General features: G+C 54.0%; 1 protein-coding gene across 1 annotated transcript in view; it reads right to left on the bottom strand.

Annotated features, from left to right (window-relative positions):
• The window catches only part of LOC122364263 (ras GTPase-activating protein raskol-like), a 170561-nt gene extending 160952 nt beyond the window's left edge, over nt 1-9609 (bottom strand). Inside the window, exon 1 of the mRNA XM_043334472.1 lies at nt 7784-9609. Coding sequence (XP_043190407.1) covers nt 7784-9380 — 1597 coding nt within the window. The 5' untranslated portion in view covers nt 9381-9609. The remainder of the gene's footprint in view (nt 1-7783) is intronic.
• Between the last annotated feature and the right edge of the window lie 9372 nt (nt 9610-18981).

Genomic DNA, 18981 nt, shown 5'->3' on the forward strand with positions numbered 1-18981 from the left:
ACTGACTGCATCTCGAAAGACCAATGAAGTGCGCACCCTCCAAACAGGCATTATTTACGTTATGACAGTGATGCGTTTTCCTATAACTCCTGCAAAGTCCAGTTAAAACAAAAAAATCCCAGCCGTGAGGGCACTAGTGATGTCAATTTCAGAAAACATGTGTCCAATGTCCGTCCAATGTCCAATGCTGGCGTCGACTGTCCGTCCAAAAATGTCCAAGCCAGCCATTTGTCCAAAGGTGTCCGACATCTACGCAATAGTTTACACTCAACACCGTTATTTAATTTGCTGTTAATGTATCGTTACCAGCTCAAAAGTGTTAATCATATCGAAAGCTTGGCTTTTTAATAGCCAATCAATGTTAAACACGATTACTTTATAAAAATGTTGAGGTGTAGCAAGCGATTGTCCAAAGTTGTCCAAAGCCTGCTGTCATTGTCCAACCGAATTCCGAATTGGACATTGGACAAAATCGGAATTCCGAAGATTCAAGTTCCGATTGACACCACTAGAGGGCACCGTCGCAGTGGACTGCGTCGTTGGACATCACAAACCTGTCGAAATCGTTGTGAGTCACAATGTCATAAGCCCTCTACATGATTGTTTTTTTAGACTCAACTTCGCGTCTCGTACAGTTTGGAGTACCAGTATCACTGACCGTATAGACCGGCGTGGGCTTTCTGGCCGATTACCAGCCCGATCCCACGTCTACCGCCACTAGTCCGCCTCCGCTGCCGTTTCTCAACAACATATGCATAATGCATGGTACCGGTTTGTAATTTCAGCCGTCCGGGCGGCCGGTGCAGGTCTCACGGCAGCTCGCCGATCGGCCAGCCGGGTCCCGCCGCGCCGCGGGAGAACCGCCCGCTAACAGGAGAGGCGTGTGCGCCGGGCAGGGAGTGACGGGGGCGGCCGGCGGCACCCCGCAGCAGCGGGTCAAACCGGTGACCTCACCCGTCACGAGCACCAAGCGCACAGTCGGCGCCTCAGCGCCATCGCTGACCCGACTGCCATCGGTCCCCGTGAACTATCTCGTCTCTCCGAGCTTTTACATCTTTCGGAACTGCCTTCCACGGTTTATGTGAGCTGCCTCTTTCAATGAACTGTCTCCTCTCCGTGAAACCAGCATCACCGCATCGCCGACCTTTACCATCGCATATTTGCTAACGCACTCTGACTGCAGCCGTGCCCTGTCCTGCGCGTTGCCACGGTCCTCCCAGTACCACGAGCGGAGGTACAGTACCCCAGCGGCCCACGCACCGTCTCTCTGCCGACCTGCCAGCAGCCGGGTGACCCCAGCCGACCGGCGTGACGCGCAGCTTCTGGTCATGACCAACACACGGCGCCGAGCTGACCGGCCAGCGCCGACCGGCCGGGGCCCAACTGCTGACCAGTGCAGAGACTGTGCTGACGCCAGCAGGCTCCAGTCATGCCCTCACTTTGTCCCTACCTTCGCCATGGTCAAAGCTGAAATCCATGAGAGGCTACTGCCATTGCTACCACTGCACGCTGTCGCCAAGTTAGCAAATTGGTTCCCATTCGTCACCTAGCTCGAACAAAAGCGAGTGGAACGTCTCCAAAAATGCCTACAAAGCATCGTCTCAGCGCTGGCAGCAACACCAACATATGTGTTTGTCCGTGTCTGCGGATAGGCATGATTTTGTTGGAGTGCAGTACCTCACGATGCAACTGGTTACCGTATGGTTACATAACTCAGGACTGGTAGACGCAGACTGAAACGGAATAGCATGACATTCGGCCGGTGTTCGCCGTCAAAGGACGTCTCATCCGTCCTGCCCACTACCTTATGTAGCCCGCAGACTTCCTTGGTGTGGAGCTGGCGACAAAGGGCGGGTCAGTAGACAGTGTTGGTGTCACCGAGCTCCGAACTATCCCTATCTACTGATTGACGGATGCTGGGCAGACAGGGACCGGCCAGAGAGCGTCCACCGCTCCTGAAGCCCAGCTCAGCCCGGTGACTGCGTGGGTACATTCCGACACATCCTGTCCCATCATGGACGGCAGGCCGTGGATCGGCGTCCTCTTGGCGCCATCGATGGCCATTTGGTCGGTGAGTCAGCCCGTCAGCCAGTGCCAGAGACGAGTGCTGTAACTGGACACGCCTCTTTGCAAGGCTAGCAGGTAGGCTGGCCTCCAGTGGAGACGGGGACTTTGAAGGGGAAGAGGGGAGGAAGGGTAAGAGGGAAAGGGGAGGAAAGGTGAGAGGGAAAGGGGAGGAAAGGTGAGAGGGAAAGGGGAGGGAGGTGGACGGCCTCGGCCACGGATCGGTGGGATGTCAATAGGGTGGCCGATGGGAGAGAGGGAAAGAGAGAGAGAGAGAGAGAGAGAGAGAGAGAGAGAGAGAGAGAGAGAGAGAGAGAGAGAGAGAGAGAGAGAGAGAGAGAGAGAGAGAGAGAGAGAGAGAGAGAGAGAGAGAGAGAGAGAGAGAGAGAGAGAGAGAGAGAGAGAGAGAGAGAGAGAGAGAGAGAGAGAGAGAGAGAGAGAGAGAGAGAGAAGGGTAGGAAAAGGGGAGAGTGACCATGCAACCCTGAGTCCAAAATGGGAGAGGCGGCGCCGCGATGTCCCATGCACGGTCCGTCCAGTGTCCGGTATAGGGGAGACCGGCTCAGCGGCGCTGCACGCCGTCGTACCCACTGGCAGGTGATTCATACCCGCCACTGTCCACCCGTCAAAACCCAAGGCTAGTTGCGGTAAAATGCTTTTGAAGAGAACGTCCAGCATCAACGATACTGCGCTGCTCCAGCCAAAAGACGATTCAGTCTACTAAAAGGAGACAGTAAAATGTTCCTCCCGCTGAATCTATCTTTCTGCGACGAATGATTTGCATGGTTGGCGTTTTGTAAAGCGATGAGGAAACCCTAGCAGCGATCGTTCACACCTGCCACTCACCGGGCCCGCCGAGCGGACACGCACCGGTCCCGGGGACTTGTGTAACCGCCTCTCCCACCGGGGAACCTCCACCAGATCACACGCAAACAAACGGCCATTTCGCTTTTCCTGGTCGTTTATCAGCATGAATGACAAAACGGGCGGCGTCTGGGAGCTGTGGCGCCGCGGTCGCTCCCCAGGGAGTACCACCCCCTCCTCCAGATGAGGTGGTCCGGTCCCAGAGCAGGACCTACTTCTACTTCGTGGTCTGATCCGCAGTGGATCTGGCAGAGTTAGCAAGAAGGAGACCCATGATGAGGCCGGTCGCTTAACTATAGGCAGACATGGTCACCCATAGCACTAATTGCGGGCCTGCTTTTTAAAAAGCGCTCGGAACCTCCTTTGCTTTCTCGCAACATGCATGCAGCTTGTGAATGCAGAGGCGTATACCAAACACCACACGTTCCCTCTCAGTCTCCCGGCACCCACACCCCCTTCGTCACACGCGGCGCACGCGGTCTCAGCCCGAGTAAAAACGTCCCCGCTGATTCAGCGGGCAGTGTGTGTGTGTCAAGCCACAGGGGCAGCACGCAGCGCGCAGGGAGGTGGGGTAATCACAGGCCGGGAGGGGTGCTGGGCGCAGAGAATAGGGAAACACCGCGGCAGCGGCACAGGGGGTGGGGTGAGAGGTGCACCCTCGCTTCGTAGCCACGCCCGGCTAGTTAGCACCCGGACGCGTATTCGCCAATTGTATTACACGAATCGGCCCATCAACTAGCGACATCTCTAGTGCGACGTCATAGCTATCCGCCGCGACGATGCATGCATTGAGGCTAGATTTGAGTTGAGACTTTTTTGCAATTGTATATGGCTACTAAACAAGAACGTGTCGCCGTAGCCGAGTGGTTAGAGTCTCGATGTGATGGATGAAAGGTCGGTGGATCGATTCTTGCTTTAGCGGTTCTTTTCTCTTAAAAAGAAGTCGGTCGTAGACGCGCATTTTTGGCCCCTACGTTCGCACGCCAATATCGTACGCCCAATAAATCTCTGACAAGTATTCATCTGATTAAGGAATAAGTTGCAAAAGAACTGCAGTTGCAGTCTATACCTGAACTACCAATTTTGTTACGGCACTGTCGATATTCGTCAAAGTCGGAAGAGCTATTATGAAACACACTCGAATGACAACGGATTCCTGTATTATTTCATCTATCAGATAAGACATGTATAGAGATAACTTGATGACAGCCCGCCGTGAGCATGCAACTTAACAACCAGTCCCAAGTTATCTTCATAAACGTCTAATATAAATCTTTTTGACTTTAACTAGATTCCAAGTAAGGGGACTTAGGTATCCCCCTGGCGGCTGAAATGCTAAAGTTATAGTTAGGGCATAGCTCCTATAGATGACGCTCTGACGGCTGGAAACTGATAAATCTCGTCCCGTGATTACGCTAACAGTAACAGCTATGCCGAACTTTTTTTGAGCGTGGTGATTCTTACACGAAAAACTATCTAATAGCCTGCTAACCAGCGTGCGATTTTTACTTTTCATCTTAGCTTTCGCTACTTTTAGGTACTTTACCTTGCCAAGTGCCCACCTACTTTCAAAAGGTCAGCGCCGCCCCTGTCAATGCTGCGTGCTATCACCCATTGGCAGTGAAAATATTGATCAATGAATGGCCATCGCCCAGCACCATTTGTCTTTCCATTGGCTACGTTCGCATAGTATGCACTATGCATTAGTGATGTCAATCACAGAAAATCAGAACACCGCTACCAAACCAAATACAAACAAAGACCATTGGAAAATACCGAAACCGAACCAATCGGTTGGGCTGCAAATATCTATCTTATGCAACATATTCATTAGAAGAATGCCTACGTCTGATTTCTTAGGTGCACGCCGTTGCAAATGCATAAAAAACGCTCAATGACTTATGACAGATGACACGAAAAACGAAATCGCCGAGTGGATTCGAACCACCTACTTCTGAATCACCAGTCCGATACTCTAAACACTTCGCCACGGCGACAATATATTTCAGGTAGCTTAAATATCGTTAAACTAAACCTAGCTTCAATAGACGCCACCAACGGCGAGGACCAAAACTATGACGCCACGCTGACGTCACTCAAGAGGCACGCTATTGGTCTGCCGATTCGTGTAATACAATTGGCGAATACGCCACCCGGACCAGTTTTTGTCCGACATTTACCGTGTAAAAACGCTGGCTAGCGCGTTGGAAACTTGATCCGATTCTTTCAGCCAGCCGCAAGTGCGATCAGTCCCATGCATTTTGCTTACTGACACTCATAGGAAATTAACATCACTCCTGTTTGAAAACGGATTTCCGAATTTTTATTTAATTATCATGACTGTCATGACTGCTGTGAACTTTTTAATGACCGCATTTCAAGTACATATACCTATAGTAAGTATTGATTTCAAAGCGCTATATCAAAATAGGTGGTTCATCCGTCACAATGCAAATAATAACGATGCCTTAGAATACAAACGCTGACCTCTGAGCACGATTCAGCGAAGCAACCATTGATATGCGCATCTGCTCAAACTAAAGCGCATATCTAGGGTATCTGCGATGTATTATCGTCTTCAATGGTCCCAGATCTGTCAGAATTTGAGGGCAATGAGTTCCTCGACGACTTATCGATCACTTTAATTGGAGCCTTGATAAACGATCGATCATCCGTTAGCTTGGTCAGTGCCTATCACCTTCGTCCCGTCTCCGTCCCGTCTCCGTCGCATCCCATTTCGTCCCACCCCGTCCCGTCCCGTCCCGTCTCCGTCCGTTCCGTCTCCGTACCGTCCCCGTCTCGTTTTCTGTCCCGTCTCCGTCCCGTTTCAGTCCCTTCTCTACAGATTAGCTGTTGTTGGTTTGCGTAAGCGGGTCGAGGTGCGTCCCGCCGCGCCGGTCGGCTCTACCGTTGTGCGCATTGTTGGCACGTTAGCGCCGAATTACGGACGCTCCTCTCACCCAGCGCTGCCACCCACACGTCCCAGAGAACTTCGAGGAGCGGCCGGCACCGATCCGGAGAGCGGCCGGGACCAGTCCGGAGTGAGGTCCAGACTCTGTCCTGACCGACCGCAGAGTACGTCGGCTGGTCCGCTTCAAAATAAAGAACTGGGTAAATAGAGAGATCCAGAGATGAGAAGGGATAAGCGTCATATGCACCATATGTTCAGTAAATGACATAGCCAGGCTAATTCATTTGCTTGCTATGCACCACAAGCACTTACCTCACTCTCTGCACTCCATGGTGTGAGTAGGCGCCGGAATAATAGATGGTGAAGAAATGTCATTCGCTGGTTAGGTAAAAGAAGCGCTGATCATTGCACTGGTTCCGGAACAGTAGCCGAATGGTCCCATTCTACTTGTTATGCTCATGTGAATAAATCCAAGATGGACTCACTTGAAACTATCACTCACACCTATAGCATCCTTCATTCGACACAGAGCAGCTCAAGTCAGACGCAGACCCGTGTGACAGCCGGGTCCCCAGACCGAGCCACAGCTTCCGTCAACGTACCGCTACTCGGTAATGAAGCAGAACACCCCAGAACGTGGGCTGGATGGCTGGAGTTCCGGAGGGGAGGGCGGACGGTGGGAGCTCGATGAGTCCGGCAGACGGGTCTGATTCCAGAGATGGCTGTCACTGATCGTCACTGGCCGACCACAAATGGCCATGGATCCGTCAGTGCTTCATGCTCAGCGGCAGCCACCGTCAGCCCAGTGTATTAGACTGGGGAGGCCCACAAACTCAACCTGGCGGAAATGGTCCAGCGTCTAGCCGGATTAAGCCCGATCAGGAAACAGATAAATAAGTAGACGAGTTGATTCTCGGCGCGTGTTGTCGCTATTAGCGCAGCGGTCAACATCCGTTCAATAGGTGACAAAAACGCCAGCTGGATCCTTCCTATCCTACTGGACACGTAACCGGCTCACCGCCCGCCGGGACCACTTTCCGACGATGGTTTTTCGTAAACACCGTCGAGCGATTAGCACTAATTGCGAGCGCAGTATCCTTGACACGTTGTCACACGGTACTTGTTTTATTGTTGGACACAGCACCCGGTGACCCGGCGTGGCCTTCTGCGTTCGGCCATCGGAGCCCCGGGCATCTCTCTAGAGACCATTTGTCACCGAAAAGTGCCACCGCTGCCAGTGGCGGGTCACCGTGGGGTCACCACGAGATCACCGCGGGGTCGGCGGGGTCACCCCCGGGCACACATCGACAACCGTAGCAGCGTACGTCCCTGAGCTGAGCCCGTGTCCCGGCGGCTCCCGTGCCACGCAGCGCAGTCGGCGCCCCCTGCCTCCCTGCGGGCGGCCAGGTCAGACCAGAGCCGACATGTCACCGGGGAGGCTCGACAATGGGCTGGCTTTGTGGGTACCATCCTAGTCAGTGGGACGCGGCCTGGTGAGACGGAGAAGCGCGACAGGCGCAACCACAGCCGCCATTACCAGCTGATCTAATAGGGCACGGCGGTAAAAAGGCGTCCGTAAATTACTTTCACAATGCCGCGACTGGTCTTACGGGGACATGTTTGTAGCGAAGGGAGACAAGTTCATTATGATGCAAGGCAGCGACGCATTGTTTGTGAGCGAGCTAGGGTTGTTGTGTGTCGACCCAAACAGACTGGGTCACAGGGTCTGAGAAGGGGAGCGTGAGGAATCACATGCGTGACTCGTCTACCTGTTCAAAGCTGAAATTGACATCATCATCATCATCAACATCAGCAACGACTGCAAGCACAAATGTAGGCACACAACAATTTGCAGGAGTGTCACTTCCCACAAACAATGCGTGTAAGATGAGCCTCGTGATGGTGATGTGCTGACAAACAAGATACACTGGCGTTGAAACTTACCTTGGGCGTTTTCTGCTGCTCTGTCATACTCCGGCGGTGAAACTGTCGCGTTAGGCCTGGACGACTTGGGGCTGCTTTTCACACCACTGCCACCACTTTCCGCCCGGTCCAGCTTCGGGAACTCCTCGGAACGAGCACTCACGCCCAGCGACCTCGACTTCTGGACGAGTCTTTTGAGCACGCTCAGTTTGCGCCTCGTCTTTGGCGACGGCTCCGGTCGGTGCACGGCGTCGTATCGAGCTCTGTCTGGGGGTCGAGGCGATCCCCGCTCTAGCTCCCTGTTGGCAGAGGTGTCTCGCCAATCCACCACCTCTGCCTCTGAGGAGGTCAGGTGTCCCGTGTCGGCTGCCGGTGCCACCTCCCCCGCCGAAGAGGCGTCAGTGGCCGTGCTCACCCCCGAACTGCTGCCCGTGGAGCGGACCGTGCCCTCTGGACCGCCTCTGAAACACAGCTCGCCGCAGTCCCGACCAACGGAGCCGGTCGGCGGCGTCGGCACCAGCGGAGCTCTTCGCTTTGTCACAGGTCTCCGGGTCAGCTTAGATCCTGGAGAAGATTTGTCATCGCCAACAGACACGTTAGACACTTCGCTTTCTCTAGATTTCCTTGGACATCTGCTTCCTTTGTCGACCTCATCTTGCTCAGGAGGAGGACTAAATCCACGATCATCATCAGCAGGATCGTACTCTCCCATGTGAAAGGTTCCACTGGATTCGACCTTCACTATCGTCCGGTTGGTGACATCCTCTCTCTGCGTTGATCTGGCCCCGTGGCCTCCTCCAACCTCCCGTCGTAGGATATCCTGGAGGCTGACCTGCCTCCGGTGCTTGTTTCGATCATCAGATGCTCCTCCAGTAGCGCCATTGACCGGGACGGCATGGGCACCACCTCTCCCACCGGCAACAGGCGAGTCGTCTCTATGACTGTCAGCATTCTTACCACCGATGCTGACGCTGGTGCTGGCTCCAGAGACATTCTCCTCTCTGCACCAGGCGCGGTGCCGGGCCGCCGACGGCGTTGATTTTGCACTGGAGCAGGGTGAAGCTCCGGCGCCGCGCTGCGCCCGCGCCGACTCGCTCGCCGAGGACCGAGACCGCCGGATGGAGCGGCGTGTGATGTCGTTCCTCGACAGCGAGCTGTTGCGGTAGGGCGGCCGCGGCGGCGCCGAGCCCGTCTTGTCGCTGTCGCTGCGGCCGAGTCCGCGGCGGGTCGGCGCCGGCCGCAGGTCACCCTCTTCCTCCGCGCGCCCTCCACTGGAGGAGCGCGGTCGGGGCAGCAGGTGCTTCCTCAGCAGGGCCGAGATGCGTTGCGGCGTCGGCGGTTTGGAGCTCAGCGGCGGTGTGTCAGGGGCGCTCCGTTCGGAGTAGTGCCGACCAGAGGGACTCAGTGCGCTGGCGGACCCGTGGTCCTGCCCGCGGGACGAGGGTCGCTCACTGGACGGCATCCTCTCACTGGTGTCCAGGTTCTGGAAGCTGATGCCGGAGCGGGCGCGGTAGACGACGGGTCCGCGGCCCGAGGAGTCGGGCTCGGCCACCACTGGCACTCGGCGCGGCTCCAGAGGCGGCCGGCCAGCGCCGCGGCGATCGGTCAGGGCGGACATTGCCGTTCCCCGAGAGCCAGTCCTCAGTGTGGCTCAGTCGACTCCAGTCCTGTTTTATACGTCACAGTAGTCCCAGTCGGTAGTCACAGTTGTTTGCCGTGAAGAGTAGCGGTAGAACCTTCACTCACAGTTTATCGATCACCGCTATACTGTTCACAAGTACGAATAACCGGCCACTGTTGTCGCGAAGCTCTCACAGTTCACACGTGCACATCACCTCCCTCTCAACCTAGAAGCGGACTGCGTGTCAGAATTCGGGCCACCGCTGTCGACGCCGCTCATAAGCCTCCTATTGTAAGCCGCGGCTTCTCCGGGTGCTGACAGCCGCTCACGAAACTATGCCGTTCACTTTCGTTCTCATCCGCCACATGCGGTGGCAATCCGTCTAAGGCCGGACTCAGAACAGCTAAGACGCGCCAAGTCTGCGCATTTTTAGTCTGACGGAGATTGAGAAAACTGGCGAAGCCCGGGGTTCGTGCGGTGTTGTAAGAGACATGGGATGGGCTCGCCGTACCACATCACAGCAGCACAGGGTTAGGCATAGGGTGCTTTGAGGCTAACATAAACAGGGAGGACCGCACCTCAAGCAGACAAGGCCTCCCTTGAGACGGGCTGCACATACGAATCAGCGTTACTTAAAGGGGCTCTATCAAACTCACAAGGTAGTCACTGTGCTCAATACATTGGGACAGGATGTGACATCATGTTTGGAATAAACACGACTGACCTCCGGGATTGCTTCAGCAAACTCTGCGACGCCTCAGCGACAGCCATAACGAGGACGGAAATCTGTAGATATCAGCTCTGCAGATACAGACCCTCTGCTGAACTCTTCAAAAATGTTCCGCCATCAGCTATATATTTTCGTAACTTCTGTCCAAAGATCTTGAGGGCAAATTATCTGCTTTTGCCGCAGTCTCATTTGGTCACTAACATCTGTCATGTCATTCTCCTCCATCAACTCGACTGTGATTTGCATGTCAGATGTCGCTCTTGACATCTGCGGATCGAACTTCTGACCTGACCTCTCGCCCTGCCATCTGCAGACCTGACCCCTGCCGCGCCCTTAGCGCGTGCCGCCGCGTCCGACGGAGACGGGGGCGGTCTGGACGCCACTGTCGACCTTGAGGCCGGCGCTGCAGCCGTCCCAGCAGCCTCCGTGGGGGCGGGGCCCGCGGCACCGTGCCTGGCCGTGCACCCTGCACGTGAGCAGGAGACTGAGACAGCACCGGCGCGCGACGGCCGGACGCCTGTTCGGGTGATGGATCCGCAGAGACACAATGGAACACACAGACGCCTTATGCAGCTAGCTGAGCAGAGCTGACTGCTCAATCATCCTCATCGGAAAGGGGCTACTGGCCATATATGCAAATAACCGGGGCATTATCGTTCAATGTTGGAAGCATCTAGCGACGGCTCTGCTTCACATATTTTTCAACCATCATATGCGAGCCTATAAAAAAGGAAAACTTTTCCGCTGCCCATGACAATAAAAGCTCAACACCACAAGGCCACCAACAACCATTGCCGGAACTATCTGAAAGAATCTTGGCAGTAACCGCGTGTGTGAAGAAGTTCACGTGGGCAACAGATGGTAGAGAATCGCCATGATTGGTCTGGACTCTCAGGTGGACCGTCAGGTGGGCCCGGTGAGACGATCGGCGACTGCGATTCGCCAGGCGCACTGAGTGCCCTGCGGCAGTTTTCGTTCCGAAGTGGTGGCCGGTGAGGGTCAGCCGAATCGGCGGGGACAGGGTGATGGACGGTGCCCCACCCGACGACCCGCCCCCTCCGATCATCAGCGAGACAAATGGTGGAAACTGAAACCCCCGAGCCACCACAACCGCCGCCTTCGGCACGCATCCCGATCGACGCCGCTTGCTTGACAAGCCAGAGAAACCACACGGTGACGGTACCAACAGTTGCCAGCTTCCCGAAAAAGGAACACATTCACAATCAACAACATACAAAAGTTTCCTCAGCGCGTTGTCGTGGCCGTCGTCGGGCGCCCCTTCGTCGATTACGACACACGGAGGGCCCCGGCGCACAGAGAGCCGGAGAGGAGTCGGGTCTAGGAGAGGAGTCTCGTCCCTGCCCGTCAGCGCCGATGGCGTGTCACCGGCCGGCGGCGGACTGCGTGCCGGGCCAGGAAGACGGATGGCCACACCGGTCACGGCGGAGGGACGTCCGTAATTGAACGGAGCGGTGACGGGGGCCGCCCGGGGAGGAGGTGGGCCGGCCCCGGGTCTCACGGTGTGGAAACGGCCGATCGGACCGCCCCCGGTGCCCTGCGCTCCTCTCCCGCCCGGCAGACGCTGCCCAGACCTCCGGGAACGCGCGGCTGAACGGCATATTGACTTAATCGTTTGACCACCTCCCTTCCTTCTGTGTATGTCCTATCTTCATAATCGCGCCTTTCAAAACATCATCACCTTTTAACTAACAATCCCGCCTTCCAACGATTTTTCATCAATGATTCATCTTCCCATATCATGGATCAACCATCGCCTTTCGCCCTACCACAGACCGTTATCACGGCGCATCCCGAAACTCGACAAAAGCACATCTTTTGTGTCCGGCTTATTTGAAGAATTCTAAGCGCGTTTCCTAATCGCTGGGCACGCCTCGGTCCATTTGTCGGCGGAGACGAGTCGGCGGCGTCTGCCGCCCTCCCGCCGGCCGGCCCACCGGCAGAGAAGGCCGCCCAGCCACCCGGCGGGCGGGCAGGAAGCGGTTAACTGCACGACACTCCGACCACGCCGGACGTAAACAAGGCCGTAAATCGTGGCGCGTTACACCACCGGCCAGTAGTGTCACCACGGCGGAGCGTCACCCGACCCGACCTGACCCGACCTGGGCGGCCGGCGCCGGGCCCGGGGCGAAAGTGACAATGCGGTGGTCGCCGTCGGGGCTGACCCGGCCGGCACGCGCCGCACGCACTCCCGAGTCACCGCAGAGAGACCCAACCGGTCACGCCGAGAAAACAGTGCACGCATGCACATCGGGAAACCGGAGAAATGCAGTGCACGACTGGAGCTTCTGTGATTCATGGAGGTTCGAACCGTCTGCAAGAGAGAGCTACGCATAGTGCTTTGCTTCGGATCATTGCTAACTGAATCTACTAATACTTCAATAAGCTCTTGGTTGATGAAGAGCGCGCGTTTCGACCCTCGCAGCTCTGCCATAACATTGTCTTTTTCAGGATCTCGGAGGTTCTTTGAAGATAAGGAAGCCTTCTAGATCTACCGCGGCCGTCCGCGCCACGTTGTTCTCACTCTCTCAGGAGCGTTTGTGGGGGTTTCACCGACGTCTGTTTGACGCCTTATCTGAGATCAAACGGCGGCTGATGCGCCGCGCTCGGCCAGGCGCCGTCCGGAGCAGATAGAGACAGATGGTGAGCCGCGGAGAGAAAGGGAGAGTGGACTGAGACGTTCCCGGGCCGGCCGGTCGGCCAGCTCGGCCGCGAGCAGGGCGGGCCGCCCGGGCGCGGTGCTCAGCGGCAGGTCGTTATGCGTCAGCACGTCTGCCCTTGTAACTGGCGGCAATGGCCCGTCAGCGGGCGGCTAACAAGGGCCGCGAGGACCCGGCGTATGATCTACGGCGGCCATCGGCGCTGACGCCGGGTCACGACGCGGGCCGCTCGGGACGCCGCCGGCGGTCACATAGGACCCAGCGGGGTCAGCTCTGTAGGTCACCTGGAGGCCGCGGACCGGCGAACCCGGCTGACGGCGTCAGGTCCGAGCACGTTTTATTACAAAGTCAAATCAAACCAGACCTAATTGCGAGGTCGAGTCAGCGAGTGGCCTCCGCGCAGTCGAGTGTAAAGCCAGATGCAACGGGGATAATGCAATGTGGACTGTAGAGCCTTGCAGCATCTAGTGAGATGCAAAACCACATACATATGCAGTTGAACATAGGCATAGGGTCGAAGCAGGTCATTCATTCACCTGCCACGAAGCCTCAAAAGCCAACAAAGGCAAAAAATAGGCAGTGAATAACGACGCCATCCACTATGCATAGCAAGCTGCGAAACTTCAGAGCTGCATGTATTTTAAAGTAGCAGATCTTTTTTTACGTGTCTCCGAGACGAAATATCTGGTTCTGCCAGATCACACGGCGAGTTCGGTCCAGCGATCCGCCCAATCCGATCTATCCCCGATGGCCATCGGTAGCATCACACACCTGTCGCACACAGGAAGTCCCCGGCCACCGCTTTTTGTGCCAACAATTCCCCGGCATCGCGCCGCAGGAGCGGTGATTTTTGACAAACGCCGGTCCCCCAGACGCCGTTTCCTGCTCCTGAGTAGCCAGGCGTAACGGCACGCCGCCTCAGGACGGACGCTGGCCCGGTCAGGCACCCTGCCTCCGGGAGGGGCAGGTGTGGGTGGCAACGAGAGCGATCGGACGCTGCTCAGGCTGTCACAGGCTCTGATCACCCGTCGACAGCCAGCACGCGATGACCATTAGTGAGTCGGCAAAAAGTTCGGCCGCCCCAGTCGGGGTTTGAACCTGCTCCGCTGCGGGGCCGCCGCGGGCCTCACAGGGTGGAGTCCGCCCGGCAAAACATACCGTCAGAGCGGCAGGGGAGGCAGGCGGCGAGGTGGTAATGGGATAAAATTGAGGCACAGGAAAGGCGCCGCAAAGGTGCAAAAGAAAGCTAGGGCGATGAAGAAGTACACACTAAAGGCGGCGAGGAGAGATCAGTGAAATGAATTCCGGAAGTGGCAGGGCAATGCAGCTTTTCGATTCTGCCGCCATGGGGCTTTTATAGTAAATACGTGGTCCTATTTTTACGCGACTGAAGACGGGCCGATATCGCAGATACCTACACCACGTTTATTTCCTGACGGCCTGTCGGCTGGCATTTGGAGACGGCGGGCCGACCTTCCCTCTGAGCCGGTCATCGGACCATCCTGCGATCAGTGATGCGGAGATGTACTCAATCTGAGGACTGCTGAGGCGAATTCGCCGGACCGTGGATCGGATCACAGGCTGCCCAGCGACCAGGGTAAGAGCCATCTGAGCATGGCGACAAGAGATTCTCCTGGCAAGCTCGCAAACCACCTCATGAGATGCGCTCGTGAAGGGTAGATCTCCATGCTAACCACCACACAAAGACGCGCACCCTGCAGACGAGCACATTCGGAGTTCCCAGCCGGTTAGTGCCGTCTTTTACGACTCTACGCTCCTGGGCCTCGTTTCATAAAACTCTGCCGTAACTTACACCTTTCCGTAATTCACACCCTTTCAAACTACGGAGCGCAAATAAATCCGTTTCACAAAGCCACAACTGGAATTGTTTACACCTCCGTAACTAAGCACATTTGCGTAGTTACCGTAATTTATCAAGCGTCCTACAAATTACAATTTCATGTCAACACTTATTTTTTACGAGAATTTATAAAACAATTATGTTGAATTTAAATCTTAAAAATTATGTATGAAAAAACAAAATTGATATTGATGATTATCCTTTATTAAAACAATATATTAAGAACAGCAGAAAGCCAGCTAAGCAGAAGTGCCTAACTACGAAAGTGGCGCGGCGCGGCGAATAAACAAAATTCCGATAGTGGCCACAAAAAAGCGACTGGTACAGAAGATTTGCAGTTTCTTTTTCTCATTTTGGCTGTTCTGTATTCCTCACCGGGCTCAACATTATAAAATATATTAAAAATTAGCTTCGAATCTTCACATTAATTCAAAATCACGCAACATTTTTGTGCGTAGTTTACACCACTGATATCAAGAGCTTGATAAAATATTCGGCGTTAATTACGTCGTTTTATGAAACCCAAATGGCATCAATTGGTCCGGAATCGAGCATTTGCCGTAAATGAAGCTCCGTACTTTCGATGGCGTGAATTACTCCGGTCTCCGGCTTTATGAAACCGAATTGGCATCAAATACGCCAAATCTGGCATAATTGACGGAACGCCGTAAGTAATTCCTTTTATGAAACGAGGCCCTGAACAGCGATGTGGATCGGTGCATGGCCAACAGCCGCGGGCTCGCACGGATGCTGCGGTGGACTGGCGTGCAAGGAACTCAGGGAGCACCGGCATAGGACACCTACAGACTCTTCACTCTTCAGTTTCCACGAAGGCAAAACAATATAATCAGACGAACTGCGATATAATGGAGCCTCACCTTTCAGTCAGGTGCGCAATGAAACAAAAGAGAAGAGTCTTCAAACATCAGTTTTAACTTCTGTGCAGTACCATATGACGTTCTATAATTTGGACCAGTCAACTGCAATATAATTCGATAGCATAAGCAGGCAGGATAATGAAATTCATAAATATAAAATGCGTATTCCAAGGAACAAGGGCTCCTCTGGGCTACACGACAAAAACAAGCCGCAGATTCTCCCTGCCGACGGTCCGGATATGGTCACCAGTGGATAATTGACGGTAACTGCGAGCCCACATCCGCTCCGCGAAGTTCCAACGACCTCTCGTCGAGCGTCCGTCTGCCGGCTGGCGGCTGGCGGCGCGGCGGGGGCTGAAGGATGCACCGTTCGGCCACTTCAGGAGGCGGACGGAGCCACGGCCGGACAAAAGACCAGATGGAGACAACACTAACACGATGTCGCCGGCGTTGGTGCTCTCTGTGGCGTGCCAGTCGCAGGTGGATGACAGGTCATGACCGTAGAAGAGCCCGGTCAATGGCTGACCGCACCGCACTGCGGCCGCTGGAGGTAATGAGGTCTTAGAGTGTGGACACTGCGCGTCGAGTGCCATCCGACGCGTGGAGTGCTGTCTGACGGTCCCAAGCGAAGGCATATGCTTAAGGACAGAGGGTATCTCACTTCACCAGCTGCTTTGTTACCAACACATCCAATAAGCTGCCCACGGAGGTCTCTCTGCGGGGAAATGATGGCAAGCTATTAGCTAACGCGATACCGCGATAGCACCTGACATATGAACAAGCACCTGACATCGCTGAGAAATGACACTGGAGACATCCTATGCGTAAAATCTGACAATCCATTATAAAATTAGGCCCAAATTCTGACACACAGCTACCGGTTAATCCGCACTGTCCCTCACTCCACATCCACGTCGCACTTACTCTGCCGCACGCCGCTCGCACTACACTGGGCGTCTGTCTCACTGTCGGCTCGCACGGTGGCCGTCCCCCGAGTCTGTCCGTCACTGTGTGCGTGCCTGCGTGTGGCGCGTGACGCGGCGGCGCGTTCAGACGGCGCGGCGCGGCGCGGGCGCCGACAAGGCTGGCGCCGAACTGGCGGCAGCGGCGGCGGCACGGGTCGGGCGCGCTGCCGACCGCGTGCCGGCGCCGCTCACTGGCTGCCTGCGGTCACCGCGCGGCCGTTCACAGACGCCGACAGGGGAGCCGGCAGACAGAAGGAGCCGAAATAGGGAGACGGCAGAAATGGGAGCCGACACTGGTAGGTATCACAGGTAGTCGACACAGGGAGCTGACACAGGAAGATGCACACAGGTATCATAGATGACACAGATAGCCGATAAAAATGGGTTGGTGGGGCGTTGTTGGCGCTATGATGTATGTCTTACTGGACCGTCGTGTCTAATAGCACTTCGCTCGAATAATGCATTATAATATTCATTGCATCCTCAATTTGGTTGTCCACGCAAATTAGCATGTGCCTTTTTAAACGTTTTATTATCTATAAAAGATATCCGTATTCAGATTTTCCTTGCATCATGATCTGCCATATTATCCGTATTCCGTTTTGGTCTCAATCGCCAATGCAGCCATGGCAATATATTACAACAATGTGGTGTATTCCCGCGTACTTTCCTGTCCATAATGGCAGCAATCAACAAACAAGTGTGAAATAATCGCAACAGGCACACACGCTCTCATAAAAACACAAAAATATTGGACATTACGTGATTATAGGGTGTGAAAAGTAGTGCCCATTTAAGGATGAGCTTAATTGGTGGTAAAAGTGGCTCTCACTCGACAAATCATATCAAAGAAAAAATAAAGAATTAAAAACACAGTTAATCAGGAATAAGACAAATGACTGGTGATAGCTTTATTTGAGGTGCAGATATCTGCAAACTTTGCATGCTCACTCCGAAACGGAATTCCCGGCTGTGCATTGCAAATTGAATGTTACGTTTCCGAGCCGGACGTTTTTCTCTTCCGCGTCAAGTCTGTGCTGCATGCATCACATTCGGCCGCACAATGTAAAACTCGGTCAGCAATACAAAGAACTGGTTTGGGTTTCGACGAAACGGTGCGAAATTCCCAGAACCTTGACATTCATAAAATAAACAAGGCTGTGCCTTTCTGGGTATCCCGTGAAATCCCAAGAAAAGAAGTCCACTCGTAAAATAGTTTGATATAAAAGTCTGGTCTGGTGAAACATACAAAAAGCATCACGCATTGGATAATCCATTAGAAAAACAACTCTACACGCAAAACAATACATACACGGAAGATCATCTGAGCAGGATGTAGACCAAGCATGACCATACAAATTGTGTTTAGGTGGAAGGTTTTAAAACTTGCAGTTCTAGGCCCTTGTATTTTGTCTAGAAAAGATGTTGCCTGATCTAAGCCCACTATGGGATTATGCGATAGATAGTCACGACTTGCAGTTAGACGATTGTGGGGCGTAGACCTTGCAGTTCTAGGCCTCTGTATTTTCCCTAGAAATGATATTGCCTCATCAAAGCCCATTGCGGGATTATGCAATAGATAGTCATGACTGTCTACCAATCCTCGAAATAGTTGAAATGAAAATAAGCATGAGTAAATAATCATTTAGTGTAGACTTGGAAGAAGGGTATATCATTTGCGCTGAAAGTGCCAACCTTCAAAAGTGCCGTTTATTCATCCATTGCGCCAGTAGTTTTGATGGATAAATGTAAAAAAGTTTGATGGCGTGCAAAGCTTCAGAGTAGCCTTGCCTAACTAAGATAAATACATATTTGTCAGGTACCAATTCAGCGAAACAGCAGATGTCGGCCGATACAAACATTAACGTGGGAATTATACTATACATAAACACAACAGTAAAAATCAACATCTCGGTTCGGTACACATAACAGCTCGTTAATATTTACAAATTACATGCTTTGATTGGAATAAGTTCAAGCAAACTTAACACGGGGCCTGAATGACAGCTCAAAGAAGATAAATCTGAAAAAGCAATAGACTATAATTTATTCCTTTTTCAAAATATTATCCAATGTCCTTATTTCCTAGTTATTCTCTTGACCGCGACAGGCATCTATGCTACGGAAACGTGCTCTTCTTTGACAGGTGTGCCTATGCCGAAATTCAGCAGGAAAATGACGGAAATGTTGGGACGCACAGTTACATCATCCACACACACTGACAGTGGCAGGCCCAATCACCACCCCTAATTTCACCGATCGGTTCAGAGTTGCGGAGTCGATGTGTGCCTGCGCCGATTACGGTGACCTGTGCGAATTACGGTGGCCTGTCACTGACCCGGCCTCCCGTCCGTCCGGTGGGCGCGGCACTCTGAGACCTGACAGCCGTCACAGCACTGGCAGGTGTATCGGCGGAGGGCATATGGAACCAGCACGAGCGCCCCACAAGCGTCGCACTTACGTCCGAGTTGGCCAACGCTGTGCGG

The sequence above is a fragment of the Amphibalanus amphitrite genome, unplaced genomic scaffold, assembly GCF_019059575.1.
Source record: "Amphibalanus amphitrite isolate SeventyFive unplaced genomic scaffold, NRLGWU_Aamphi_draft 000665F_arrow, whole genome shotgun sequence".
Classification (NCBI taxonomy): domain Eukaryota; kingdom Metazoa; phylum Arthropoda; class Thecostraca; order Balanomorpha; family Balanidae; genus Amphibalanus; species Amphibalanus amphitrite.